The sequence below is a fragment of the Punica granatum genome, chromosome 7, assembly GCF_007655135.1.
Source record: "Punica granatum isolate Tunisia-2019 chromosome 7, ASM765513v2, whole genome shotgun sequence".
Classification (NCBI taxonomy): domain Eukaryota; kingdom Viridiplantae; phylum Streptophyta; class Magnoliopsida; order Myrtales; family Lythraceae; genus Punica; species Punica granatum.
Window position 1 is genome coordinate 25,311,431 of NC_045133.1, and position 12,190 is coordinate 25,323,620.

The 12,190-nt window shown below is 41.9% G+C and overlaps 1 protein-coding gene and 1 long non-coding RNA gene across 2 annotated transcripts; both read right to left on the reverse strand.

The window, feature by feature from the left end:
- Positions 1 to 3,776: 3,776 nt before the first annotated feature.
- On the reverse strand, positions 3,777 to 6,940 carry LOC116214172. The gene is made up of 4 exons (XR_004158247.1): positions 5,089 to 6,940; positions 4,629 to 4,815; positions 4,199 to 4,382; positions 3,777 to 4,099 (listed from the first exon to the last, which is right to left on the reverse strand). It is a non-coding gene; the product is annotated as an uncharacterized LOC116214172 (long non-coding RNA).
- A 3,005-nt stretch (positions 6,941 to 9,945) lies between these two features.
- Positions 9,946 to 11,786, reverse strand: LOC116214171 (cinnamoyl-CoA reductase 1-like). The gene is made up of 6 exons (XM_031549501.1): positions 11,630 to 11,786; positions 11,352 to 11,521; positions 10,971 to 11,156; positions 10,691 to 10,877; positions 10,386 to 10,575; positions 9,946 to 10,267 (listed from the first exon to the last, which is right to left on the reverse strand). The coding sequence occupies exons 1-6, from the start codon at positions 11,751 to 11,753 to the stop codon at positions 10,135 to 10,137; spliced, it is 990 nt and encodes a 329-aa protein (XP_031405361.1). The 5' UTR covers positions 11,754 to 11,786; the 3' UTR covers positions 9,946 to 10,134.
- Positions 11,787 to 12,190: the final 404 nt, after the last annotated feature.

Sequence of the window (12,190 nt, forward strand, 5' to 3'; positions counted from 1 at the left end):
CCACTTGGAATAAAACTTTTATATTTAGGTAAATAAATTATTAAAAATATTATATATATATATATATATATAAGCCTTACATGATATTATAAACTAATATAAAAATAAAAATTTAAAAATTTGATTAGTTTGACACATGGCCATTATAAACAAGTGATTTGTATATTAAGATATAAGAACTTTTTCATACTGCACAAATTTCTCTTACTACGAAAGTCTATAGAGACAAGGCGAAAAGAACAAAGCCGTCACACTCAACGGATTTCTCTTTGTACGAAAATATTGAATTAAAATTGCGAAAGCTTGTCAAACTTTTGGTGCTATAGAAAAGATAGCATGAAAATGAAAATCTATAGAGACAGTTTTAGCACAATATATAGTTTATTTCCATAGTACTCTAGGTTCTCACTCTTACATGAAAATCTTAAGACATTAGTACACAAATTTTGAGAACTTTTTGCGCAATAAGAACAATGTTTTGCATTCAACATACTTCTATTTCTGTGAAAATATTAAATTGAAAGTATGAAAAATTTTACAAAATTTTAATGCTACAAGAACGACCTCTTCATACTACACGGAAATATCTTAGTAAGCAACTCTATAGAGATAGTGCGCGAAAATTTTTAGCACTTTTAGCATAATAGTTATTTCGGAAAAGTACAAAAATCCCATTGTAATTTGAGCTTAAGACAAATTAGACCATATGGTTTTACAAGAGATAAAATAACACCATGTGGTTCACCTCGTGAGACATAATGGATCTCACCGTTAATTTTTTCGTCACTTTTGATCCTCAAACTTTTCTTTTTGCTATTATTAGCATCAAAGTTTCAACTTTTTTTTTCAATTTGGTCCTAAAATTCGAAAAAAAAGGGGAGGGGCTGGGGCCGGGGCTGTCGGTCGGCGACTCCAACCCCACCACCGAGGTCACATGCACCCACAGAGGATGCCGAGGACCATTGAGATGGGGTCAGGGCCGCAGATTGGCGGTCCCTGCCCCAGAATCGACTAGTATCTCGAACTCGAGATCCCAGTCTATTCGGGAGCTATGACCATCAATTGGCGATTCCGACCCTACTCTCGAGGTTTTCTGCATCCTCTGTGGGTGTTGACAACCTCGGTGGTAGGGTCGGGGTTTCTGACCGGTGACCCAAGCCCATTTCCCCCTTTTTTCCTAATTTTAGGACCAAATTACAAAAAAGTTGGAGGGTAATAATGAAAAAAAGAAAAGCTTAAGGACCAAAAGTGATGAAAAAATTAACGGCCATGTCCATTATGTCTCACGAAATAAATCATAATGTGTTATTTGTCCCTAGAAAAATTACAGGGTTCAATTTGTCTCAAATTCAAACCATAAAGGGGTTTTTGTACTTTTTTTTCTTTTCCAGTTACTTTGTTTAGTATTCTAGCTTTACGGAATTTCTAAGACTGCAAGTACAATAAATTTTTGAAATTTTTTGCAAAACAAGAACAAAGTTTCTATAATTCGTCATGTTCCACAGGTTTGGGGTATTACAGGCCGCACTGGTAGGCCAAAATGGAATGGAATGAAAATATTATTCTATCCGTCCATTCCATTTCTTTGTCTAGTTTTACTTTTATAATTTGAAAAGAACATTCAATCAAGAGATATTTTTAACAAAATATATAAAGGGTTGGGTTGTTTTACTATAAACCTGGACCGCACTCCGTTGCGGGTCCCCTATTTTTTTTTTATTTTTTTAAAAATAAATTTTAAATAAAATAAAAAATGTTAATTTATATAATGTTATGAAGGATATTGTACCTTTTATCCCTCATTAGGAAAGATATGTGCCAAATTACTAAGCTAAATATTCAATAATCATCATATATATATATATTTATAAGAATTGTTTATCTTTTTAAAGCAGTACAAAAAACCAATTTTGGTGGGGGGTTAGGGCCACGTGACAACATCGTGTTGCGATGTATCCATTTTAATTACCTAAGTAAGAATTAGTCTCACTAGTCTAACATTGTGTTTCACTCAAAACATAAGGAAACTTAAATTGGTGATGAATTGAAATGGGCTTTTTTTTCAAAATGAATTGGTTTTAGGTGAGTCAGCGCTTGTTATCGTTAGATAAGGCCTTGAGTCTGATTCTTGTGATTGGAAAAAATTCATGAATTTTTAAAATAATTTAATATTTTTAATTTTCTTTTTCAGCGTGTACCATTTTATATTCGGAAGTCCCATTGGGTTAGGTTCGAGCAAGGGTTAGGTTTTAGGTAAGTCGGCGTTTGTTATCCTAGAGTAAGGCCTTGAGTGTGAGTTTTATAATAGGAGAGAATTCATGATCCATTGAGTTTTAGTTCTCAGTGCGTCGATCTTGCTTGAACTTAATTAGAACCGTTGAACTACCGAATATCAAGTGGCGTGTAATGAAAAAGGAAAAATTAAAAAATATTTAAATTCTTTAAAATATAGAAAATGAAAATAAAAATAAAAAGGAGGGGTGGCTGAGGGTGAGAAATTCCACCCTACTCGGCACTCCTTTGACAAAGTAAACAACAGATTTACTTTATTAAGAGATTAGTCTCTGGTTTCTTTTTTCACATTATATTACAAATGAATTGTCCTTTTCATGACTTACCAAAAGAATGTCCTTCTTATGATCATCTGTGGTTCAATTAACCCTCAATTTAATAATTTCTTTTTAGATTTGTCGCGATATCATGGTTCTTTTTCTACATTATTGCTGTTATTATAATGTGGAGGTCCAGGACTTTGTCGTTTTTATGGACTGTCTTTCATTTATTTAGCATATCGTATGATACAAAGAAGCACTGAAAGACACTAATCGCGTAGCGCTGCTGCCTCCTTGTAGAGCTCTCCATATGAGTCCAAGAGAGTTTCCGCCAGCGGCATGTGAGTCCAGCCCCAGTTTTTGCAGCTTGTCAGAGCTCAGCCAGTGGCGGTATTGACTCTCGACAAAACTGCCGAGAACAGGACTAAGAGTCACACGACATGAAATCCTTAGCACACGTCCTGAGAAATTTCACAACCGAGGCTCTTTGGCAGATAGTCTGGTGTATATTTAGTCTGATAAATTGACCCGGGGGAGATTAAAGCTAGACATTAAACTCACAAAACCCGGACGGGATATATATATAGACAGAAAAAGAGTTGCTTATTTATGTCATATCTATGCTCCACAATGTACTCGACCAATCACTGTCGCAGGTCGATTTTTTCAGTGACCTCACATCTCACTGAAAGAAGAGTGATTCCATTGGTCTCTTAGCCATCCGTATTAGTGGAGGAACTGTCTATGGCAATCTATGGACAGACTGTGCCGTTGAAATGGAAATCTAGCCTTGACTAAGCTTAGTTCATCATTATGAGGACATATTGGTGTGACTTTTGCGGGCAAACGACGTAGGTATGGTTCGTTTAATCTTCAATACTAGACTTTTGGCCCTCACAACGTATTGAAAATAAACAGAACCGCAGAAAGAAACAAGCTACATACTAATATACAACTTGATGGGCAAACCTTATCTGTAAACCCAACCGACATATGGTGGTGGGGTCTCATGAAGGATACATCATATAATGGTCGCATCCATAAACAAAAATCGAGTAAGTGGTCTAGACAGAGCACAAATATCTGTAAAGGTGATCTTGTTTCTTAAATTACCGACTACTGTTACCGTGGATTCTGGAAGTGACGATTTTGCTTTATGTTGATAATTGGTACGAATCTCCTCATTTTGCTTAGTACTTTGCTTCCAAAACCAGGACTCTATCATACTTCGGAACTGTCTTTGGCTGATTTTTCAAATCATTAGCGATGAAGAATCATCAAAAGAGACCATAATCGGACATCTTTCATAAGAACATTTGAACTGTGTCTTAATTATCAGTGCAACACAATCAGAAGAGTGAAAGAAATTCTGGCACTTCGGAGCAGACTAGAGCAGACTAGAGAAGTTCCATAACTAATCGAGCAGCACCGCCTCCTTATAGCTCTCGATAGAGTCCATGAGAGCTTCCTCGAGTGACCGGTAAGTCCAGCCCAGCTTCTGCAGCTTCTCTGAGATTGTCGAGTAGTTGTGTTGACTCTCAACAAAACTGCAGGAAAAGAGACAAGAGTCATAGGACAATCAATCTCTAGCTAAAACCTGCAGAAAATTTGCGACTGAGGCTCTTCGACAGATACATTAGCTCAACCTTATCGAGTAGAGAAACTTCTCCAAGTAACTAAAGTTTGGATACAGACTCCTCAGTTTTTCACCAAATCTTCGGTCTTGATGTGCATGATCGACTTGGTTCTTGCATAACTACCTTGCTCGATCTGAATATATATGCCCTTCAGAAACTTGAGGAGGAGCATCGTGCTGAAGTTCAATATAGGCTGCATAACCGGGCCAAACACATAACCAGGGTTAACTGCAACGACATCCAGCCTGTTCTGTTTCCCATATTCAAACGCCATGCTCTCGGCTTCAGTCTTGGCAAGGAAATACCAGTTCCATTTGGGTTTTTTTTTTTTTGGTGGGTTTGGGGGGGGGGGGGGGGGTGGAACAAATGAAAATTTTTTCGCAATCGCAGAAGTCGGCAAGTAAATATGAAAATTTAAACTCTCTAATCGAGTTCTTACCGCAGTGGCATTGCAGTATTCGTTGTCAGACCAGCAATTCTCATCCTTCGCCCGGCCATTAGGCCATTTCGAGTTCATTCCAACAGCAGAAACAGAGGAGATGTAGATAACCCGCCTAACTTTTGCTTCGTAGCATGCCCTGAGAACATTGAGTGTCCTCTTTTACGGCTGGGTCAAGCATTTCCATCTGCGACAATTACTCATGTCAGAAACCAGAGAGAAGCTTCTTCTAGAAGATTTTCTATATATACACTATAGTGCGGATAATTTAATCGAAAATGGTTATAACGACTCACAAATGACCTGTCCACCAAAGTAGTCCAAGCTAATGGATTGAAGCACAGAAACAAAAGAAGTGCATAGAAAGAATCAATTACACTTAAACTTGTCTTTACTGCACGGTTACCAAATAAGTATGTGCCTCTTTTCAAATTTAAAGTTTTTAGATGTAATGAGATACCATTTCTCCATCTCGTTCGCCTAACGATCATGAGATGCCATTGTCTCACTGAAACCATATATATATATATAAGAGAATGCTGGTTGTTTTTGTGTGACTTTGCCTCTGGATTGGCGAGAGTTGAAGTAGGGACCGGGCAGGCAGCATGGATGACTCCAGTGCATCACATGATCGCGACCAGAGAGAATCATAGTCCAGCAAATCATACTCCAGTGGATCTTGCCCCTTTGAATTCGGCAGCAGCTCCTCCATGGCCGACTCTTCAATGGATTTCATTTGCATTCTTAAGAACATACAAAAGCAAATTGCAAGCAAGAACACTTTCACTCTCTAGACTTCACTCTCTCTCTAAACTCTCATTTGCTCTCAATTCTCTCAAACTCTCAAGCTCTCTCTCTCTCAACTCTTCAATTCGGCCACCAGCAGCAGCAGCCTTCCATGGCTGAAACCACTCCCATTTAACTGAAAACCATCCCGGTTTTTTAGCAACCGCCTCCCTACCCAACCCGAACTTCAAACAAACCACATATCCCACACGTGTTCAACCTCTCAAGTCCATTGGCGACGTTCATTTTTCCACTTAAAGTCTCCATCAGCCCACACCAGCTCTGATCAGTGGCGCCTCCCTCGAGTTTTCTTGGTTTCTCGATGAGTTTCCTTCCTCCACGACTTTGTTGAGTCGTGCACACATGAGCAGGAGAACTACCCGCGGTTCACATCCTTCCCGTGGCTAGGAGAGCCATGGACCAAGGGCCCGACCTCCCATCCCTTGACATGCCACACCTGAGGCCACCTCTTGGGTCTCTCCCCTTTTCTCTTGAGTTACACTCTGTGTGGGTCAGCCCGCAATCCCTCCAGCCATGCACTACTTCCAGCCCTCACCGTGGGTCCCTTAGCTACCTCGAGCCACTGAGCACAGCCACCGCAGCGGTCTCCCCTCACCCGTCCAGTTCCCTCACTCGTGGCTCCTCTCATCGAGTCACTCGGGTCACCAACACACTTGAGCGTTCCAGCGCCCTTCCTCTCTCTCTTTCCTCTTTTTTTTTTTTTACCTTATTTTGTAGGTCGAAGCCCCCGGAAGTCCCTTGACCAGCTGCAGCTTCACAGCCACCCGAAAGGACCCCAAGAGCTCCATTGCGGTTTCACTCTCTGTCCAGCACTGTGTTGTGCTGTCCCGCACTCCTCCAGCCTATTTTTTGACTTGTTTCTACCTACCTCGGAGCTGGTATAATCTCCTCAAACCCTTAGAGAAATTGGAGCTTTAGTTTTTTTCGAATTTTGTGGGGTGATAAGGTGGTTCATGACCAATTTGACGCATATTACTTACTTTCTATTGTGATTCTCTTAAGAGTGATCATGTGATGATGCATTATATGTTTTATTTATTTATTTATTTTTGCTAACCCGGGGTGTCCGGGCTTCGCCCGACTAATCCCCTGGGCTCCGTGAACCCCCGGCGGCACACGGAGCGGGTAATTACGCCAAATGCGCTTCGGTGGCCCCAAGGGGATTCGAACCCGAGTCTCGGTACAAACTTGGGTGCACATTAACTACTAGGTCGAACCCCTTGGAGTTATGATGCATTATATGTTAGCATGACGGAAAAAGATCAGGATAGAGGTCGAGGAGGCTATCATGGCCCGGGAGGGCCATAGAGCCTCTCGGCCACTTCCTAAGTGAGGTGACTGAGAGCTTCCTTGGCTCTCTCGGGCCCATGATGGGCTCCTCTCCCTTGATTCTAACTCCTTTCCTGTTATTTTGTGTTTCCTCGTTTTCCATGCCGGTGCCATTTTATCGATTATGTTTAATGTCCGTTATCATGGCGGCGTTGACCTCGTGTATATTTTTTTATTATCGTGCTTAATGCATTGTACATGCGAGAAACTAGCTTAATCGAGTTGAAGATACCTCTCGAGCCCAAGTTGAGCTCGAGGGACTTCTCGACCATTTCCTTGAGGAGGTGGCCGAAGGATCCCCTCGAGCTTAACTTGGGCCCATGATGGTCTCTTTACCTCCATTACACTTGAATCCTAGTTTTGGTGTATTCTTGTTTCCCATGCCAACATTAATTTCACATTAACCACACTTTTAATACGTTATATACGAAATTTGCATGGACTCGTGTCATGAGGACCATTGCAGGCCCACTGGGCCCAAGGGGCTCTCGGCCATCCTTGACCGAGCCTCCTTGGCCCGTGAGGACCCGTTATGGTCTTCATGTCACGAGTCGTTTTCAAATAATTAAAATGATCGAGGATTAGAATCACATTCGGACGGTCCATCTATGATCAATTCCATGATTCGAAACCCACAAATCCAAAAGCATTCGGCAATTCATTCAATTTAACCAACCTCGCACGCATAGTAATTGGGACGATTCACTCGACTAATTAACTCACTCGACTCTTTAATAAATTGCATGAACTAGTTAATAATTTTTGACCGAGTCGATAAATCACGAACCGGTAATTATGCCCTTTCCAAAACCTATAATTTTTGACAAATTATCAAGACACGTGACACGTGTAGCATGGACATCTAGGGAGGGCTCGCGTGTTTTGACTAGAGTCTGAGCCCAATTTGAGACGGCTTGAGTTAGTAAGCGGGAGCTCTTATTAGACTACTTTCGGGCAGATCGACCACTGTCTTGGCTCCCTCATGGTCCAGACGACCTTGATGGGTCCAAGAGATCAGTTGACACAGGCTATTGACCTCGATGGTCTTTATCACATAGTCTCAACTTTCTCTTCATACAAACACATTTTTCCGACTCGAGAGCACGACTATCTGTTTATGGTTTGCCAATAAACCCAGGGTTAGAGTGATCAAAACACTCTGAGCCACAGGTAAAGGCGGGCAGCTCGTGCATGCGCAAGTCCTATTTGCATAGCCCTCTTTATCCAGCTGGAGTGTTTCTATCATTCTAATGTAGATTCGAACGCTTAGGAACATGGACTAGAGACGCGAGCGGGGAAGGCCCGTGAAAGGTTGCCCGGTTCTTCATAAGACATGAGCAGAGACCTTAACACTCCCGTGGTGCTTTGCATCCCCACTTTCCTAAGTTTGTACGTAGAGCGGGTTAAAACACGAAAACGGTTTAATCTCTAACTCGGCATAATCAAATATGGGGAACGAGCGGGACAAAACCCTAGGTTTTAGGATTCTGAGAAAACACACTCTCTTCATAACACAGTAATCTGTCAGTTTCACAAAACAGAAGAATTTAAAACAAACTCACGCATTCAAGGCTTGACGACAGACATCATGTCCGTCGAGTCCTTTCTAAGCAAAGCCAAACGCTACATGCCCTTTCAGAGCGGCCCACGATTGATTTTCACCATGTATGCCCATTATGTTTTTGTCTGGTTAGGATAGAGACATGTTTGTTAAGTAACCCCGGGTTCATAACCTGATAATCACGTAAATTTGACAAATAACTCACATTCTTTGTTTTATTTGTCTCTATCTGTCATAGTCTAGTTTATTGCGGTTCAAGCCCGAACCCATAGGACACGATCAATATGGGTCCAATGCCCCAGCTATCGATCACGGGGTCTAATGCCCCCACATGTTGAGTGCGTGCGACCCGAACACGGTATGAGGTCTAGTCTTGAGTCACCGTTCCAACCCAAGTAGCATCCAAGTGGAGGATAGCTTGGCTCGCGATGCGCGAAACGAGGTTAGACAATTATCCGGGAGCCGACCTATCCCGAGGCCCTCTCGAGGACTATTTAGTCCTTCGGGGACCCACTGGTTTGGTCGGACCCGACCTTTGGCTCTCATGAGCCTGCGTCGCATTAGTTTTAATTCCGATCTTTCTAATCTTACGGTGGGCACGAGCGAAATATTGGCCGAATGCAAATTGATTGGGATCAGATTATTGTATTTGTATTTATTATTGAGAGTACATTGAGAGGTATTTATTTGTACATTTATTTATGTAACAATCTCGGTCGGCGGGCGAAGGGTCCGAGAGTCGGAATTGGTCGAGTTGGTTTACGGGTCCTTGAGACGAACGGGACCACACGAGTCACGAGCCTGGTCCACGCGGTGAATTGGCCATCATGGGTCGGTTAGCCAGGACGTGAGGACGGTGGGCTGATCCCCTGACACGGGGATCCGCTTCTCTCCAAGGCTCTTAGCCTGAATCGATTGTTTTCACACATTTACAATGTCAAACCGAGCAAGATGAGCGAAACCTAACCAAGCGGTAAACAAACTAAAAATGACAAACTCTAGACAAATCAAAGTACCGATAGGGCGTGCGGATGTACGTCCGAAAGTAACAGAACCCCTGAACTCGGAACCTCGGTTCCGCAAATCATATGCCTTAGCAACTAGGTGTATTCCTTACCCCTAAACTCGGACAACTCGCTGGCCCTTGACATCCGGGTCTTAAACAGGTAGTGGTGACTTATTCTCACGCGCGTCCGTCACGCGTCCCCGGGAAGGTGGATACTCTCAAACTGTGCGATCTTGTGCATGCATGCGGGACTCGACGAGACGAAATTCGGGTCCGCACATACAGTTTTCAGGACTGCTAAGTTCCATAAGAATCACATAAAGCATCCTCTTGATTATTGTTGGAAAACTTAGCCTGAACCAGGAAATGAAGGTGATCGAAAAACCTAAGAAGACATGCGATAGGCTTTGCCGACTTATTGTGCTCAGATCTTTTATCTATGGATCTCGGATTGCATTAATGGCAACTTCCATGGTCATAAATTGAATAAGCAGACATCGGGAGAGCACAAATCTATGTAAAATCGATCTTGTTTCCTAAAAGTACTAACCATTGTTAACATGGATTCGGGAAGTAACTGTTTTGATGCTCAATAGTTTGCCTTTTGAAACTGGACCTTTATCGTCCTACTGTCTTCAATTGATTTTTTGAAACATAAGTGATGAAGAATCGCCAAAATCGACTACAATCGGACACTCTAACATAAGAACATTTGAACGGTCTTTATTGTCAGTGCAATGCAAATGACAGAACAGCAAAAGAAGTTGTGGAACTTCGCAGTGGACCAAAGAACTTCCATATACCTAATCAAGCAGTGCTGCTTCTCGGTAGTTCTCAATTGAGTCCACGAGCATTTCCTGGAGCGGCCTGTAAGTCCAGCCCAGCTTCTGCAGCTTCTCGGAGGTCATCAAGAAGTTGTGTCGACTCTCAACAAAACTACGAACAAAGAGACAGAACCAGTCAGGAGATGCAAAATCTTTAGCCAAGACCGGCAGAATTCTTGACAGTAGCTGGCAGTTAAAATAATTCGTATTTGTTGAGTAGAGGAGCTTACTTGTGCAAGTAACTGAAATCCGGATACAGGCTCTTTAGCTTTTTCACCAAATCTTCGGTAGTGATGTTGTCTGACACGCATATATATCGGCCTTTTGCCTCGGGTTTCTCGTATGCCAATAAGACAGCATCAGCAACATCTCGTACGTCCACTATATTCCAGATCTTGTTGGGAACAGAATCCCCTTCACCTATAAGAGTATATAAGACCGAGAGTTACCGGTGAAGTGCTATACTGAATTATAGATTTCCCATTGTAAGATGTCCATATTATGCATGTGATATGTTTGGTTCTTCCATAACTACCTTGTTCAAACGTGATATACGTGCCCTTCACAAACTGTAAGAGGAGCAAGCTGCTGAAGTTCAATGTAGGCTGCAGAACCGGCCCAAATACATAGCCCGGATTGACTGCAACAATGTCCAGTCCGTTTTTCTTCCCGAATTCGAAAGCGAGGCTTTCTGCTTCTGTCTTGGCGAGCATATACCAGTTCTGTGGAAAATTAAAACAAATGACAACTGAAACACAAGTCGGCAAGTAAATAAGGAAATTTAACTCTCTTGTCATTGACTTTTAATTATATACCCCAGCGGCCCTGCAGTATTCTTTGTCAGACCAGCAAGTCTCGTCCTTCACGCGATCCTTGGGCCACTTTGGGTTCAACATCACAGCAGTAATAGAAGAAATGTAGACAACCCGCTTAACTTTAGCTTCGAAGCATGCCCTGAGAACATTGTGCGTCCCCTTTATGGCTGGTTCAAGCATTTCTACCTGAGACATAAGTTACCCGTGTTTTAAGACAGAGAGCTACATGTACCAAAGATTTTAAATCCACCATACTGAGCATACTGCTATCGATCGACAATTCTCATGACTGGCGGCAAGTCCATCCAAATAGGCCGAGCTAAAAGATTGAACCATGGAGAAAAAAGAAGTATGTAGAAAGAGTTGACCACATCAACTTGCCTCTGGATTGACGAGAGGTGAAGTAGGGACGGGGCAGGCGACGTGGATGACTCCAGGGCATCCGGCTATGGCTGAACGAAGAGAGTCATAGTCCAACAAATCGGCCTTGAAGAGCTTAAGGTTGTCAGATGCTCTTTCGAGCTTGTTCAAGTGAGCGTACTTCTTGTCCCCTGCATGCAGAACAGATTATATGTTTCAAAGAACATAGTTACATAACACGACCGCAGCATGGAAAGTAAAGAAATAGAGGGATGAAGGAGAATGTTAATGTTACTCACCGGGTTCTCGAACTGTTCCATGGACAATATAGCCCTTAGAGAGGAGAAGCTTGACAATCCACGACCCCAGGAAGCCTCCGGCACCCGTCACGCATACTCTCTTCTCCTCCATCTCCATCTCCATTAATTGCCTCCTCTGTGTCTGTGTGTGCGTGTCACAAGCGCTATGTTATGTGTTTTTGGTGAATGGCGCTATACTGTACATATAGAATGGAAAGCGTCCTTTTTGCAGATTTTATGGTGCAAATCAATAAAAAGATTACAGGGTACAATCAAGTAAACTATTAAAATTTCAAGTAAAAATCAAGTATTTTACGTAAAAATAATAATTAAATAAAACTCTTTGAAATCTATATCAGTTACTTCAAATCAATTAATATAATTTACTAAAAATCCAAATAACTTATTACAAATTATAATTTGGAGGCTCTCAAGTCCGTAGAGTCCAGTGGTTTACTCACTGTATGATTGTTTTTGCAGGAATTATGCCATCTCTCTTGAACTTCTCATTTTTTCTAGACGAGATCCATGGGCGTAGAAAGTGAAAAATTATAGGAGGAA